Source organism: Myotis myotis, unplaced genomic scaffold (assembly GCF_014108235.1).
Source record: "Myotis myotis isolate mMyoMyo1 unplaced genomic scaffold, mMyoMyo1.p scaffold_m19_p_4, whole genome shotgun sequence".
In the NCBI taxonomy this organism is placed as follows: Eukaryota; Metazoa; Chordata; class Mammalia; order Chiroptera; family Vespertilionidae; genus Myotis; species Myotis myotis.
Window position 1 is genome coordinate 57,850,895 of NW_023416346.1, and position 17,694 is coordinate 57,868,588.

The 17,694-nt window shown below is 40.4% G+C and overlaps 1 protein-coding gene across 1 annotated transcript; it reads left to right on the forward strand.

Moving 5' to 3' along the window:
* Positions 1 to 4,862: 4,862 nt before the first annotated feature.
* Positions 4,863 to 16,178, forward strand: RAB9B (RAB9B, member RAS oncogene family). The gene is made up of 3 exons (XM_036303975.1): positions 4,863 to 5,024; positions 11,461 to 11,524; positions 12,682 to 16,178. Exon 3 carries the CDS (start codon positions 12,724 to 12,726, stop codon positions 13,327 to 13,329), a length of 606 nt encoding a protein of 201 aa, XP_036159868.1. The 5' UTR covers positions 4,863 to 5,024; positions 11,461 to 11,524; positions 12,682 to 12,723; the 3' UTR covers positions 13,330 to 16,178.
* The last annotated feature ends 1,516 nt before the right edge of the window (positions 16,179 to 17,694 follow it).

Here is a 17,694-nt window from a genome sequence, read left to right on the forward strand (position 1 = left end):
TGAATTCTCAGAAAGAGAAATTAAACAATCCCATTTGCCACTGCAAGAAAAAATTTAAGATATTTAGTAATAAACTTAACCAAGGAGGTAAAAGACCTGAACTTGCAAAACTACAGGATGTTGAAAAAGAGAGCCAGAGGGTGATCTAAAAGAGTGGAAACATATACCGTGTTCATGTATTGGTAGAATCAACATCATTAAAATGTCCATACTACCCAAAGCAATGTACAGATTCAATGCAATCCCTATTAAAATACCAATGGCATATTTCACAGTTCTAGAACAAATACTCCAAAAATCCATATGGAACCAAAAAATACCCCAAATATTCACCCCAGTCTTGAGAAAGAAGAACAAAGTTGGAGGGATCACAATACCATATATCAAGTTATCTTACAAAGCCACTGTAATCAAAAGAGCCTGGTACTGTTATAAGAGCAGGCATATAGATCAATGGAACAGAACAGAGACCTCAGAATTTAACCCAAGCCATTACACTCAATTAATATTTGACAAAGGAAGCAAGAACATACCATGGAATCAGCACAGTCTCTTCAATAAGTGGTGTTGGGAAAATTGGACAGATGCATGCGAAAAAATGAAACTAGACCACTAATTTACACCGTACACAAAAATAAACTCAAAATGGATCAAAGACTTAAATGTAAGATGTCAAACTAAAAAAATCCTAGAATAAACCACACGCAGCAAAATTTCAAAAATATCTCGTAGCACAGTGGTTGGCAAACCGCAGCTCAAGAGACACATGTAGCTCTTTAGCCCCTTGAGTGTGGTTCTTCCACAAAATACCACGTGCGGGCGCTCAGGGACAGTGCAATTGAAACTTCGTGGCCCATGCGCAGAAGTTGGTTTTCGGCCTGGGTGAGTCTATTTTGAAGAAGTGGCATTAGAAGAAGTGGGGGATGTCGGTCGGTAGGGCAAGGAGAGATGGGGCGAGGCGCGTGCCATTCATGCAGGAGTTGAGTGAGCCAGTCAGTCAGCAGTCTCATTGAGCAGTGGTTAGTGCTAGTCGCGTCCGCAAATCGCACGCAAGGATACAAGGCGAGTGTGTATGGGAGAGTTGGAAGAGGTTGACCTCAGCGAACGTACCTCAATCAGATTGAGGACGTTTTTAGCAAAGGCCAGCTTAGGAGTACCCTAATTAAGTTAATAAAAATGTACCTGAGAAACAGCAATCAGGCTATCAATCCCCAGAAGGAAAGTAGGGGAGGGTGGGGGTAAGGGGAAGAGATCAACCGAAGGACTTGTATACATGTATATAAGCCATACCAATGGACATGGTCAACAGGGGGGATGGGAGCATGAGTGTGTGTGTGGGGGAGGTTGGGGGTTAATGGGGGGGATGAGGACACATTTGTAATACCTTAACTAATAATAAAAATAAAAATAAAAAAAAATGTACCTACCTATAAAGTTTAAGTTTAAAAATTTGGCTCTCAAAAGAAATTTCAATCATTGTACTGTTGATATTTGGCTCTGTTGACTAATGAGTTTGCCCACCACTGTCCTAGCAATATATTTATGGATACATCTCTGAGGGCAAGGCAAACTAAGGAGAAATGCACAAATGAGACTACATCAAAATAAAAAGCTTCTGCACAGCAAAATAAACTGTCAATAAAATGAAAAGGGCTCAATATATGGGAGAACATATTTGGTAATGATACATTTGATAAAGAGTTAAAATCCAAAATATGTAAGGAAGTCATACAACTTAACAAAAGGAAGATAAACAATCCAATTCAAAAATGGACAAAGGACCTAAATAGACACTTTTCAAAAGAGGACATTCAGAAAGCCAAGAGACATATGAAAACATGCTCAAAGTCACTAATCATCCAAGAAATGCAAATCAAAACAACAATGAGGTATCACCTCCCACCTGTCAGAATGGCTATCATCAATAAACGACAAGTGCTAGTGAGGATGTGCAGAAAAAGGAACCCTCGTACACCACTGGTGGGAATGCAGACTGGTGCAGCCACTGTGGAGAACAGTATGGAATTTCCTCAATAAATTAAGAATGGAATTGCCGCCGAAACCGGTTTGGCTCAGTGGATAGAGCGTCGGCCTGCGGACTGAAGGGTCCCAGGTTCGATTCCGGTCAGGGGCATGTACCTGGGTTGCGGGCACATCCCCAGTGGGGAGTGTGCAGGAGGCAGCTGGTTGATGTTTCTCTCTCATCGATGTTTCTAACTCTCTATCTCTCTCCTTTCCTCTCTGTAAAAAATCAATAAAATATATTTAAAAAAAAATGGAATTGCCATTTGACCTGCTGTGGAGCGCGAGTGACAGAATGACCAGAACTCCAGACTGATTAAAATTTAGAGAGCCTTTATTGACTGGCCAGTGTCCGCTCCTCCACTCGGGAAGCCCAAGAGAGAAGCGGCCCCGACCATCTGCAGAGTCCAATATTTAAAGGGGACAACTGCATCCGTGTTCAGGTTCCCATAGCAAGCAAAGCCAAGTTACAAAAGCTAATTGCGTAGTTTTAGCCAAGCTACTCATCCTCCTCCTGTCACTCATTTCTGGGTAACGTAAAGGCCAGGACTGTTCTTAATTGTGATCTGTCTGTGCTTTGTAGGCTGTTGCTCAGGAGTGTTGATCTGTTTGTTCTTTGTGGGCCGTTGCTCAGGTGTGGGAGCTCAGTTCCTAGAAACTTTGCACAGGCTGTCAAGCGGCTGAGGTGGCTAGGGAATTAAGCAGGCCTAAAAGTTTTCCTACTCTGTAACAGACCCAGTGATCTCACTTCTAGGAGAAGAGACCTGAATCAACAATCAGAAAGAATGTATGCACTCCTATGTTCACAGCAGCACAATTTACAATAGCTAAAGTACCCATCAGTAGATGAGTGGATAAAAAGCTGTGGTAATTGGAATAATATGCAGCAGTAAAAAAAAGAAGGCTCTCTTACCCTTTGAGACAGCATGGAGAGACCTGGAGAGTATTATGCTAAGTGAAATAAGCCAGTCAGAGAAAAATAAGTATTACAGGATCTCACTCATATGCGGAATCTAATGAAAAAAATAAACTGATGAACAAAATAGATCCAGATACATGTAAGCATGGAACAGACTGCAATCTGAGATGGAAGGCAGGGGAGGGTGGTTGGATGGGAAGATATTAACCAAAGAACTTGTATGCATATATGCATAACCCATGGATACAGAAAATAGGGTGGTGAAAAACTGGGGTGGGGGTGAAGGCGGCTAAAAGAGGTCGGGGTGGGGGGGGGGAAGGGGACATATGTAATACTTTCAACCATAAAGATTTTTAAAAACCACATTGCAATGTATTTCTTTTTTCCTCATTCTTTTAAAATGTCTATGTTGGAGTATTTTTATGTGTGTGTATTACAATATATGCATAATGTAATATATAAAGTATATATGCACAGTAGTACATGTATATAATCTATAAATATATATAGATATATTGAGGCCTGTGCTCAAAAGTTTCCTGTTATTACAGATACAAATGTGGGAGTAAAAAATTGAGGACTATGTGTATCTCCCCTCCATCAGAAGAGGGCTTTAGTATGTTTGGAGGAGAGGGGAGGAAGTGGTTTAAGTAGGAGCACAAGGGATTCAATTAGAACTCTTCATTTTATTTTTAGAGAACAATACTTATTGATGATATGATAGGCATTCATATTCAACAAATATTTTCTGAGCATGTCCTATGTAACAAGCATTGCCCTAGGCCCTGGGGATATGATGGTGAATCTAGACAGTCCCAATCCTTGACTTTATAGTGCAATATAGTTTAGTGGAGGAAGGCAGTTATCAATTGAAATAATCATACATTTAAATATCTAATCATGAACAGATAAATATTATGAAGAAAAAGCAGGAGTCTGCAAGAGAATAAATCAAGGCAGTCTCTCCATTTGGGGGTTATTGAGAAAGGCTACTCTGAGGAAGTGACAGTTTAATTGGGCCATGTGGGATTGATTAAATAGTTCACTTGTGAAGAGGTAGAGTGAGACTGGCCTAGATGGAGGGAGGTTATTGTGAGGACCTTTAAGGGGCACACGGTGAGTGAGGGGCAGTGCCATACAGGCACAGGTTCTCAGATATCAGAGAAGATTCATAGGTGGATCTACCTATGGGCTAAATAACCCCAGGAGCTAATCCTCCTTTGATAACAGGAAAGAATAAATCACAAAGTTGGAGGTACAGAGGGCCAGAGGAGACAACAAAAAGAAGCTGGGCACAAGTGGAATATTTCATTCTACCTCAGCAACATTTCCAGAAATGTCTAGCAATGCTCTCTGTGTGTCCCTCGAGAATACTAACTGGTAAGGGTAAAGGATGGTGTGCCTTCTATGCCTGAGGTACAGATGTGAATCTTTATTTTTGGATTGCCATGAGAATTTTATGAGCAGTAGCCAGCTAGAGGACCTAGTAATGTGTTGTGTAATGTATTTACTATTAATGTATTTCCCTGCGCTGTTTGAAACAGGAGAATATATGTGCTATCCTTTTGGCAAAAGTAGAGGGTTTAGCGGTAAGGTAAATGAGTTAGGTCGAAGGGTAACTGCGGAAAATGGTGCTGTGGAACCCGGCTGCAGAGGAGCTAAGTGGGAGAGCAATATTTGATGGTCCATTGTCGCTCTGCCTACTGAGGGGAGGGGAGGATGACAAGGGAGACCTGGGTTGGACAATGAGCATTAAAGGAAACAGTGAGGCAGGGTGAGCTCTGGACCTGCAAGGGCCAGAGACAGCCGGGTCCCCAGCGACAAGAAAGGGGCCCAAGGAGGCGGCGCGGGCCCCGCCCCCTCCCCTCGCAGGCGCGGGCTCGAGACGCTGCGCGGCAGTAACCGCAGGCGGGCGCGAGCAGCAGCTGTCAGGCCACCGAGGTCCAAGCTGCACTTGCTGCCCCACTGAGGACGGGGAGGCAGTAGGAGCAGTGACAGTGTCGCTGAGGAGCCGGGCGGCCGGCTCTCAGAGCTGACTGTCTGGTACCCGTGGCTCTCTTCTATCTTTGTCCCATTGTGTCGGGTAAGGTGACTGTGCGTGGGCAGGGAGCGAGGCCAACAGCCGGGACCCCAGAGGCCCGGAGGTGGGGGGGTTGGGGAAAGATGAATAAAGGGAGGTCTAGGTAATTTCTGGGGGCACTCGCACCTTGGGAAAGGGCCCTCAGCAGTGCAGGGGTCAGAGTTGGGGGGTAGGTGACTGTTGGGGAGGTGGGGGTCGTTGCTGAGTAATCCAAGCGGCTGCCAGAGCTGGGCAGGGAGGGGTAGGACTCCGTGGGGAACGGGTGTGGCTCAGTGCGCATGCGCCACGGCCTCTGGTTCTAAGAGCTGGGGGTGAGATGAGAGGACCTGGGTCCGAGGTAGCTGAAACTATGCCTGACATCACACTTTTTAGATCCCCAATGCTAACAGTGCCCCTGTCATAGAGATAACATTCCTGGTCTTCTAAGGAAGCTTCTCCCGGTACTTTGATCACTTACCCAAACCTTACCTATTTGTCTCTAGCTAGTCTACTTGGGAAGAAGTGGCCTGGGGACAGTGCCAAATTGCTATCTAGTATGCCTTCAGGCTCATAGCCACGGAGCTGTCATCCTGAGGAATGAAAGGTTAGAGGTGAAATTCCACATTGGTCCCTTCTAGATGCATATAAGATCTAAATATGGACATAAATGTGAGAATAGCATTTCAGTGGCATGACAGCTGTGACTGTTGGACTCAGTGCATGGATATAGCTGATTATTTGTTAGCTCCACAAAATGAATCCAGTGTACACGTCAGAGGGCTTACCTGCTAGGAATGCCACCACCACCACTAAGCATCAGGTTGAATTGGAAATAACCTACACCGTTTGAGGTGGAGGAACTCAAATATTTTATCATTTCTTATTTGTATTGATTTTCACATAGATTAAAGATCACCTCTCCCAGTTCTCCAGTGCAGTATTAACAAATTTATGCCAGGAATCAACAGTGAGTTGAGTAGCCTCAACCAGTATGTCACCACAAGATGGGCTTTCCCTACAACCCCAACTATGGCTCCTCCCCTGTGCAGATTGCAGCCAGTGCCACTCTCACCACCACCCCCCCCCTCGCGCCCCCCCCCCCCCCGCCCCAGCCATGTAGTACAATCCCTCTCAAGACTTGCTCCCAATCTGCACTATGGATTTGAGCATCATTCTACCCATGGCAACTGAATTGACTTGCCAATTTGCGTTTCTATCTCTCTTCTCTCCATCATCACACTAAAATGTACTATTTTCAAAGCTTCAACCTCTTTCTCATGATTGTACTGCCTTCTCCCTCACCTCCATTCCCACTCCCAACTAAACACAATCAGTGGGTGCCAGCACAGCAGATTCAGAAGGTTTCAAGTATGTTGAAAAGCAAAGAAAGCTGGCAAGTATCTGTTATATGAATTCCTAATTCATCTTACTGTCTAAGATGTATACCCTAATTGGAATAAAAAGTGAATAAGCTATCCTTAGAGAATTCTTGTTAATATATTTGGGGCCATGGGATAGGAAAGGAGAATTGCATTTCTATGATAGTTGGTCTGTTAAAGCCAGATCTTTCTCTGAATGGGACCAAAATCAGAATAAACATTTTAGTCGAAATCCTAACTTGACATGGGATCCATAAAGGATGTATAAGGGGTTTGATTTACCTATTAAATGTACTTAGAGTTATCAAAGGGTTCTTTTGCCTACATTATGCTATCTTTTTTAAGGTTTGATTTAAATTTGGCATATTCTGGGGGAGGAAAATTGATTTGTTTGTATACTGTGCTAGTTTTTTAAGTATGTACTAAAGAAGATCACACTCATTTTCAGTGATGATGATGATGATAGTAGGGATGCCAGCAACCACTAAAAACACAAAATTGAGATCTTGTTTTTGATGGGAATGGAGGGATCTGTATACTTATTTTTAAAATGTGAGGGAAGGGGAGGAAAACTTGAGTATTTCCACCAACTTTCAACAGGTGGAATTTCTGTTATATTCCATCTAGAAAGTGATCCATATAAGACCATAACTTCTGCTATTTAGTCACCTTATACTAGTAAATAATAGTATTTGGATTTCTTACAGAACTGTGGCCTATTGTACCTTGGCATAAATTTAGAGGCATTAGTTTTGGGCACCTACTTAAACAATTGATGGACAAATATTTATTGATTAGCTATATGAGGACTCTGCTACTGCATGTTGAAGTGGCTTCAAAGACATACAAACAAGGGCCTTACTATCTGGGTATTTAAAATTTGGTTGTGTCAGAAAGACATACTTGGAAATAAGGTTTTCGTAACAAAATAAGGTTGGTATAATGCTACTGTTTCAACTGTAAACCATGAGATCTGAAGCTTATATGTTAATTTGTAAACTCCTTGAGGATAAGACCTCGCCTAAAACACGTATGCATGTCCAACAGTGAGTGCTCAAGTGATTAAGCTTTGCAAAGTAGATTAGGTAAGGGAGAAACCAGAGGCAAGGGAGAGAACAGTCAGGAAGCTTTCATAATATATTAGATGCAAGGAGATGTGGGCCAAAATGAGGATGGTAGCAGAGGATCAGAAAAGGATATTCCAAGGAAAAATCAGCAGGATTTAGTGAGTGAAGGCAAGGAGACAAGCCTAAACTGTATTCATCTCTACTTCCAGCGAACAAACAAGACTTGGAGATAGCAGAGGTGAATAGAAGGTCACCTTAGTAAGGAAACTGCACCCAATAGGCACTCAAATGTTTTCTCAAGCATCAATAGCAGGATTGGATGAGAAAATCCTTAAGGTCCCTCCACACTGAGATTCTGTGGCAGATACTCAAAATTATTGGGAAACAAGGCCTTCTCAAATATGGAAGACAAAGAAAATGAAGAATTGTTATATTCCTACTGGCAGGCCCTTTTGAGAAGGGTTAATACTGAGTCATAAGGCTCCCTCCAGTGAGTGAAAGGAGGTAGAGGAGCAAGAGGAACAAACATCTCAAAACAAAAATTTCAATAAATGCATACAAATTTTTGCAGGCTTCATAAGTTATTCACCCCCCTCCCCAAATCCTATGAGTTAAGTAGGACAGGTATTATCAGTTCTATTTTTATATAGGACGATATTGAAACACAGAAAGATTAAGTGACCTGTCCAATTTCATAAAATAAATTAATGGGAAAGCAGTGATGAAGACTCTTATCTCCAGATTGCTGCCAGCCCAGTGCACTTGACATTGAACCACATTGCTTTTCCTCCCTATGTACCCAGAAGTTATGTGTGCACATGACCAAATAGGGAATGCACAAGCAACTGCAGCATTATCTCAGATAGTTATTAATACTTCATCATTATTCCTGGAGCTGAGTATTTGGTTTCCATATGCACTCAGTCCTTGACCCATCATCTGATGTATCCGCAGTAAGGAAAGTAGAGTTAGTAAGTCATTGAATGATATGAACACCTGTTTGCTAGATATTTAAAGTTTATTTGGCACAAGCCCTTAATACTACTAGTATTGTGCCCAAGTTTTCACTTCCTTCTATTGCTTTTCTAAGTGAGAGTTCAAGAGTTCTGTTATGAAAGTTATTACACAGACCAGTATTAAAAATAAAGAGGTGTACTAGCACTTCTTTCATCACCATTTAAAGAAATGTATGTTACTTGAGCTAGTGCCAAAGACAGAAGTTTGAGAACAGAGAAAAGAGGACAAAAATAAAGAATTGTGGTAAACTTGAGAATACTTTAGAATAGATATAGACCAAGAAGGAGGATAAAGCCTATCAATTTAAAAGACATTACTTAAATTCATAATTACTAATTTATATTTCTAATAAATCCCTTATAATATTCTTTATTATATTTGAAGAAAATAACATGACAAACAAAATAGGTCCAGAGACCTGGAAGCATAGAACAGAGTTACAGATCTTAGAAGGAAGGGGAGCAGGAAGAGAACTTACATGCATGCATGTATAACCCATGGACACAGATAATAGTGCAGTGGAGGCATGAGGTATGGGGGGGGGGGCGCGGGGAAGCTGGGTGGAGGGGAGCAAAAGGGAGGGAAATGGGGGACATTTATAATACTCTCAACAATAAAAAAATTTTTAAAAAATTACATGAGATTATTAAGCAAGAGAGATTGTTTTTTAAAGTTTCTTTATTCCTCACTATGAAAGAATACTCAACAAATCTAAGGACTGTTTTTCTTTTTAGGCCAGTATTCTTTGATTTCAGAGGGGAAGGGAGAGGGAGAGAGAAATAGAAACATCGATGATGAGAGAGAACCATTGATTGGCTACCTCCTGCATGCCCCACACTGGAGATCAAGCCCTCAACCTGGGCATGTGCCCTGACCAAGAATTGAACTATGACCTCCTGGTTCATAGGTCGATGTTCAATCACTAAGCCATGCTGGCTGGGTGACCAGTATTCTTTTTTTTTTTTACTTTATTTTTATTGTTGACACTATTACAGATGTCTCACATCCCACCTCCCCTTAGCCCACCTCCACCCAATCCCCACCCCTTCCCCTCTGGCCATCCCATGCTGTTTAGACCAATATTCTTGATGATGGTTAAATAAAATTCTTGCCATAATTAACTAAAATGTTAAATGAAGTTGCGTTTCAATTTAATAAAGCCAGTTAAATACTAAAAGTTGTGTTCAAGACAGATGATCAAAATTAATGAGTAAAATAATTAGCCAATAGAATATATTGTAAATAGGGAATTCCCAAACATAACTTTTTCTTCTCTGATCTTGTGAAATCAAATGCAGAGACAAACTCAAGGAAGATTGATGAGTGTGCTAGGACAGTGGTGGGCAAACTCATTAGTCAACAGAGCCAAATATCAACAGTAAAACGATTGAAATTTTTTTTGAGAGCCAAATTTTTAAACTTAAACTCTATAGGGAGGTACATTGTTATTAACTTAATTAGGGTACTCCTAAGCTGGCCTTTGCTAAAAAACGTCCTCAATCTGATTGAGGTACGTTCGCTGAGGAACCCTTCCAACTCTCCAATCCACACTCATCTTGTATACTTGTTTCAGATAGATGAGTGTGGATGGGAGAGTTGGAAGAGGTCGACCTCAGCGAATGTACCTCAAAACAATGTACCTGCCCGGTGCTGCGTATCCCGTCGCCTGACCAACTGACACCCCCCACTTCTTATAACACCACTTCTTCAAAATAGACTCGCCCAGGCCAAAAACCGACTTCTGCATATGGGCCACGAAGTTTCAATCGCACTGTACATGCACGCCCGCACATGGTATTTTGTGGAAGAGCCACACTCAAGGGGCCAAAGAGCCGCATGTGGCTCATGAGCTGCGGTTTGCCAACCAGTGTGCTAGGAAGTTCTTGGAGATAATAACATTGATAGGTATAAAGGGAAGGAGTTTCATCTCTGAGATAGAATCTCAGCATATCTTAGATTCTCTGTGCTTTCCCTTTCCTGAATATCTTCTGTGAATATCACCTACTTTCTTTGGCTTACTTTGATTGGAGTGCTCAATAGAGAGACAATATAGAAGTTTAAAATTACATAAAGTACACTCAAATTAGGACAAGTTTAAGTTTTTGCAATAAAATTATTTGTCCATATTAAACATTTATAGCATTTTAAAACTCAAGTATATTTATGAAAAGCATTCTCTGTAGCTAAGTTGAGGTTGGTCTGTTGTTTTCCTGACTTGAGCAATATATATATTGCTCACACACACACACACACACACACACACTAGTGGTCCGGTGCACGAAACTCGTGCATGAGGGAGGGGGTGTTCCTCAGCCTGGCCTGCACCCTCTCAAATCTGGGACCCCTCGAAGGATGTCCTACTGCTGGTTTACAGGGATTGGGCCTAAACCGGCAGTTGGACGTCCCTCTTGCAATCTGGGACTGCTGGCTCCTAACCACTCACCTGCCTGCCTGCCTCCCTGGTTGCCCCTAATCACTCTGCCTGCAGGCCTGCTCGCCCCCAACTGCCCCCTGCCACCGGCCTGCTTGCCTCCTAATGCCCCCACCACCAGCCTGATCACCCCTAACTGCCCCCCATGCCAGTGTGCTCACCCCTAAATGCCTCTCCTGCCAGCCTGCTCATCCCCAAATGCCCCCCTTGCTGGCCTGCTCAGCCCCACCTAGCCTCCCCACTGGCCTGCTCACTCCAAACTGCCTCCCCCCCACTGTCCTGATCACCTCCAACTGACCCCCAATGATGGTCTGTTTGCCCCCAACTGGCCCCCCTGTTGGTCTGCTTACCCCCAATGGCCCCACCCCCCACCAGCCTGATCACCCTCCCCTCTTGGCTTCTAACTGCTTCTACCTCGGGCCCATCACCATGGCTTTATCCAGAAAAACGTCTGCAAGGTCTCCTGAAAGGTCTCTCAGTCTAATTAGCATATTACCCTTTTATTAATATATATATAATTTATTTTATGATAGATTTAAAAAAATGTTTCCCAATTTGTTTTTTAGAATCCTAGAACAGAAAAACAACAACAACAAGAAAAAGACAAGATTGTGACAAAGACCCAACTGGGTAGGTTTATATTTTATATTCAACTGGACAGATAATATTTTATATTTTTTCCATTGGATCTTCTAAAAATGACTGTTTAGAAAAATATATGATTAGTACACATGCACACCAATATAATTTTAAGGACTACTGAAGGTTTTTAAAATTACATTTCAAATGTATTTGACTCCAGAAACACTTTTGTATGTACTGTTTGATTAGTGATTACTTTTCATCTCTTTGGGTCTCGTGCATAAATAACACGCAATTAACATCATCATTGTTGAGTTTCCACAATAGAGCTTGTGTGAAAGTACCTAACAGAATCTAGTACAAGGTAGTTGTTCAGTAAGCATTTGATCTTTTTATCTTAAGATGCATTCTAGGTATTTCATGTATAGACATGTTATGGAGGTAACCAAAGGATTCAGTATAATTATTAGTACTTTAAAAATTATAAAATGTTTCTTTAGTGCTAGCATGAAATTAGAACCTAAAACTAAAAATTAATAAGCTATTCAGATATTCTTCCTGAGTGACAGCTATTATATTGGTACCAGTCAACTGCCATCAACTTAATTGCTATTGTTCCATGAAGAAAAGATTATGGATGATCCTTTATTTGTGAGGGCATCCATATTAATGCAAGTATAATGAGGCAAATGCCAGAAGAAACTTGACCTTTTTCTCTCTTCCAAGTTTGGTCTAATTCTAACCTAAACATATACTGACAGAATTCTAACTCATATAACCTTCTCTCCTCAGTATATCAGGAACAGACTTCAAACTCCAAATCAATTTCACACTATTTGCCTGTTTAGAACTGTCAAAATCTGAAGCTAATATGGTTACACATTTGAGTGGTATTCCTGTTCTAGGTTTTCTCATCAAAGAGAGAATAGGGTCAGAACTGAACCAAATTGCAGCACCGTTTGCTAGTCCACTTATCCATGGCATTCAGCCATTCCTGGCACAGACAATAGACCTCAGACAAGCAAGACCTATTTTCTCCCTCATGCAAAAAAAGTTTTATTCCTTCTGTTATACTCTATTAGTTAATGAGCATGAATCAAGAGAAGCTAAATTAGAAGGCTCCATAATTCAGAGAAACTTATTATGAAGTTGATTTCAATTTCAAATTTAACTGTTTTCCCTCTTACTTTTTATTTTATTTTCAGGTTATCTTGGTTAGAAACTCTTCCCCATCTGGTGCTGCAACAATGAGTGGTAAATCCCTGCTCTTAAAGGTCATTCTCTTGGGTGATGGTGGAGTTGGGAAAAGCTCGCTTATGAACCGTTATGTAACGAATAAATTTGACTCCCAGGCTTTTCATACCATAGGGGTAGAGTTCTTAAATCGAGATCTGGAGGTAGATGGACGTTTTGTAACTCTCCAGATCTGGGACACTGCAGGACAGGAACGTTTCAAGAGTCTTAGAACACCCTTCTACAGGGGAGCAGACTGCTGCCTCTTGACCTTCAGTGTGGATGACCGACAGAGCTTTGAGAACCTTGGTAACTGGCAGAAAGAATTCATCTACTATGCAGATGTGAAAGACCCTGAGCACTTCCCTTTTGTAGTTCTGGGTAACAAGGTAGACAAAGAGGATAGGCAAGTGACTACTGAGGAGGCACAAGCCTGGTGCATAGAGAATGGAGATTACCCTTATCTAGAAACAAGTGCCAAAGATGATACTAATGTGACAGTGGCCTTTGAAGAAGCTGTCAGGCAGGTGTTGGCTGTAGAGGAACAGTTGGAGCATTGCATGTTAGGTCACACTATTGACTTGAACAGTGGTTCCAAAGCAGGATCTTCATGTTGTTAAAAGTAAGAAGCCTTTTAAAGGTGTACCCCAAATTGGTCAGTCAATAGTGTAAGAATAACTGTGCCCCTCTAAGAGTGCGCACACACACACAAAAAGAAAGGGTAAGAGATAAAGTTGTAATTGTTAATTAGAGCCTTTCAAGCTGAAGTTGTAAAGCAACTTTTTAAAGAGTGCTTTATCAAGCCAAGTGTATTTTGCGTGATTTCTGCTATTTCCTTCTTGTGTGCATCAGGACACTTCAGAAAACTTTAGTCCTGAGAGATTTAAATATTTTTTCAAATCACAGTTTAAACTTTGAACCCAGCTGCATGAAGGAATTAAAGAGCTATAGCTATTCCTTAAAGTGTTCCATTAATCAACTAATAAATGTCACCACCAACTCTTGCCAAACAGTTTCTGACATGTCTGCCAAAGGGGGAAAATAATACTCTGAGCTTTATTACAATAAAATAATAATGCAAACAAGGATTTCCTAAGCTTGAATTATAAAGAGGTTGTAATGATTAGGAATACAAAAGTATAATGATGTACACTGCCTTGTTTAAACCTTTATGTATGCTTTGCTGCCATCTGAGCTTTTCAAAATATACCACCTCAATAAGAGATACACTGATGACATTGGAAATTGATTATACTCCTTGTGTTTGAAGTAACAGGGTACTAGAGAATGTATTATGCTTAAATATGCCAACCACCCTTGCAAATAAATGGTTGGTCTGCTTTTACTTCATAAGTCTACTTTTGCTGCCTAGGGATGTTGCTTCTCTGACAACCTCTTATCAATTTAGCAATGCTGCTTAGTATATGGCTTTGGATGCAGTGCTCTCTGCTCATAATTTTGATGGTCATTTGGTCCATCATGCTGTGCTCTCAGAGAAGCCTTCAGAAAAGAGTGGGGGATAATGGGCTTTTCTCACAAGCATCCTTAACTCCAATATTTATTGTATACGAAGAAACTGGGTTTTTGTTGTTGTTGTTGTTTTGTATGTTGTACTGTATGTTCAGCTGGCCAAACTAGGATATTAAAAATGACAAGAGAGCATACTTTAACCCAGCATTAGAATTAAGTTCTCGTAATTAGAATTGTCCAACAGTGGAATGGACTGCCTTAATAGTAAACTTTCCAGTAAAAATATTCAAGTAGATGCTGGATGACCATGTGTTAAAATACCATTAAAAGGATTTCTGTACTGGCTGAATGTTTCTTTTCAGGTCCCTTCCAGCTCTAAGTTCTATAAGTCTGTAAGCTACAAACTACATTTCAGTGCCATGTTACAATTAGATGCTTCTTAAGACAATAGCTAAGACTATGGAGAGGGACTTTTAAAATGCTCAAACTATTCTGGGATCAGCATTTAACAGTAACTACATAGCTCTATCTTTTGCTTTTGTAATAAGGCAGGAAAAATTCTTGAGATCTGAGTAATAATTATGAGCCCAGATAAAAATGTCCTAAAGAAAGCATATTAAAATACAAAAGTGGTTTGTCAAAATTTGATTACTATGACTGATAGCTATCTATATGCCTTCTGGTTCTTGTTGGTTGACTTGTTTGTCCTGCATAGCTTTTTATCTGTACTTTTTAAACATCTATGATAAAAATAGTGACCCAAGTTAGTGAGGAGCAATTATAAATGACCCCCAAAAGACACCTGGGCCAAGGAGGGGGTGGGAGCTTTCACAAGAATACAGCTTAGAATTCTCCCTTGTAGTCACATATGGAATCAGCCTTACACATGGGACCTTATGTACTTTAAGAGCTCTGGGACTTTTTGGCCACCTAGACAAATTTAAGATGGCATTTCAACCCAGTCGTATTCAATATTTCCAATTTAAATATAGTCCTGACCCCATTGGCAAACTAACATTTATGCCAGAAGTCAAAGACAGAACTGGGACCCTGTAGCTCATAAGAATTGGTCCCTATCCTGCCTATGCCTATAGCCAGCCACACTGGTTTCCAAATTTTATGATCATTTTGCTACAATCATGTTAGGGTGAAAATCTGTACGTCAGAACTGTTAAATGCTAACTGTTTTAAAGTGCATGAGACCTGGGGCCTTCTCTTTCTACTTGCACTCTGCTTAAAATAGTTTCTATTTGTAGATCTCAGGCCTTCATAAAGACCTCCATTCACTCACAAAAGTACTTGTCTCTATCAGAACGGCATGTGGTCATTTAAGTAAAAAAAAAAAAAAAGCGTGGATATCCCATTCATAGGTCTCCTGTCCATTCAACACAAGTGTTAATTTTATTGGCAGGTCAACTGAAGCCCCTTTCCTCTTAGCCATGCCAACTTTTTTTCTGCCAAATCACTATACAATATCTTTAAAAAAAGCATTTAACATTAAGTGACAAAAAACAGTGGTATTTTGGTGAGCAATACTCAGTGAGGTGTTGCTGTATAATTTGAATAAGATTAAAAAACATCAAAAGCTGAGATCTGTGAGTCCCAGGAACTGTGCATATAGGCTTAGAAATTGTGTACCGAGAATGTGCAGTGCAGTATTTTCAGTAGTTTTTTTTCATGAACACTAAGTTTTTGAATAAGCTATTTCTAATTGAAACTATACTGTTTTTCAATGGTTCATTAGAATGTCATACAGAATATTTATTTTGTATTTTCATGTATTGGGCTAATATCAGGGGGCCTCAGATTCCATATGTCTTCAGTGGATTGATAAATTTCAGGTTAATTTGTGCCTGCCTCAGCCATCTCTACTTTACCCGGAGGTATTCCACAATCCTCTTGTTGCAGGTGCTGCTAAAAACTCAAAATTGTGTATCAGATGTTTTGTTTCAAGTGTAAAAAGTCATCTGTGTTAAAGTAAATAAAAAGTGCTTTTTGAATAACCTGTATACAATGCTTGTGCTTCTTTCCTTTTTCTCTTTTTGAGTGACTGGTGGGTGTGACAGACAGTACTTATCAATCAAGTCACTCTTTCAGGCTGCATTGCATGTGGCTTCTGGATCATTTTTTCACGTGGTACTCCAAGCAGCTAATACCTAGTGATCAGATAGATACTCTTCTATTGGGAAATAAACTAAAAAAATTAAGGTGGGGAAGTTCCTCTTATTTTATGCCACTTTTTAATGTATGAAGAGTGTTGGGATTGGAAATTGGATCTTGACTCTCCACTTTATGTCTTCATTATAATTTAAACCAAATGCTAAAGCACCACAGAATATAAATAGAATATACATATTCCTTTTATTTTCTTGACTGGTATACTGTCCAGAATTTAGGAAACATGAAAATATAGGCGAAATAAATCAGAAAACAGGATAATTTTGTTAAATATTCTGTTCTCTTGTTTCCATATATTGGACTTAAAAGATCAGTATCAACAACTGGCTTGAATGTACACGGTGGTGACTTTAAAATTATTCAAGTACCTCCACAGCACATAATTTCATTTTATTTATTCCATCTGTCTCAGCTTTAGCCGTCTTTTCTCCTCGTTCTACTTTTGCCTGTTGGAACTTTGGGCGGTCGAAATCATGGTGGTGGTGTGTGTGTGTGGGGGGGGCAGATTTGTTTGCCTCCTGTAGTGGTTTTTATCTCTGAGAATAATCATTTAACAGATTATCAGACTCTGCTTCAAATAAAGCACCTGAAATCTTTTTTATTAGGTTATAATGATGTAACTTTTAATCTATATAAGATCATAGAGTCAATGTTGTAATGTACCCCGCGAATCACAGAAGGATGCCTCAAGAAGTCGAATTAAAGAGTCATGTTTATTGCAATCCGGGGCAATGAGGGGTCATTCCCAAATCTCATAGCAATAAGATGGTGGCAAAACCAGACTTATATAGGCAAAAATCACAAAGGTATTGATTACATCTCAGGGTTTGGAATGAGGCACCTGGCTCGCAAAAAAGCAGATTACAGAAGCAGAATTAAGCATGTTAATTACAGTTTCGGGTCTCGGGGTCACTGAATTGACAGAAATACATTATCTAGAGCCCTCGGATCTCCTGACCACTGAGTTGTCAGGACAATTTAGACTAATTGTGTTGTTCTGGTCTCGGGACCACTAAGTCAGCTGGAACGCACCACCTGTGGCCACTAAAACAATTTAGAGTAATTGTGCTGTCCTGTTTCCCGGGTACAGAAGAATGTGCTTCAATAACCAGTAAGATAACAATCAATGGGATAGTCATTCAATCGAACGGGATGATTTATACAATTCAGAAAATCAAAGTAACTTTTATATTGTTAAGCCGAACACCAGGGTTAGAGTTAAACTACAGTTTCCACCTGAAATGGTTGCTACCATACTTCATCACAAGCCCCTTAAAAAGGATTTGCTCATTCCAAACTTTTAAATATTCTGATATTTAAAAATCAGAAAACTAGCT

What these genes read in the sequence shown, in the direction of transcription:
- RAB9B (XM_036303975.1), top strand. Translation starts at nt 12,724, where the DNA reads ATGAGTGGTAAATCCCTGCTCTTAAAGGTCATTCTCTTGGGTGATGGT.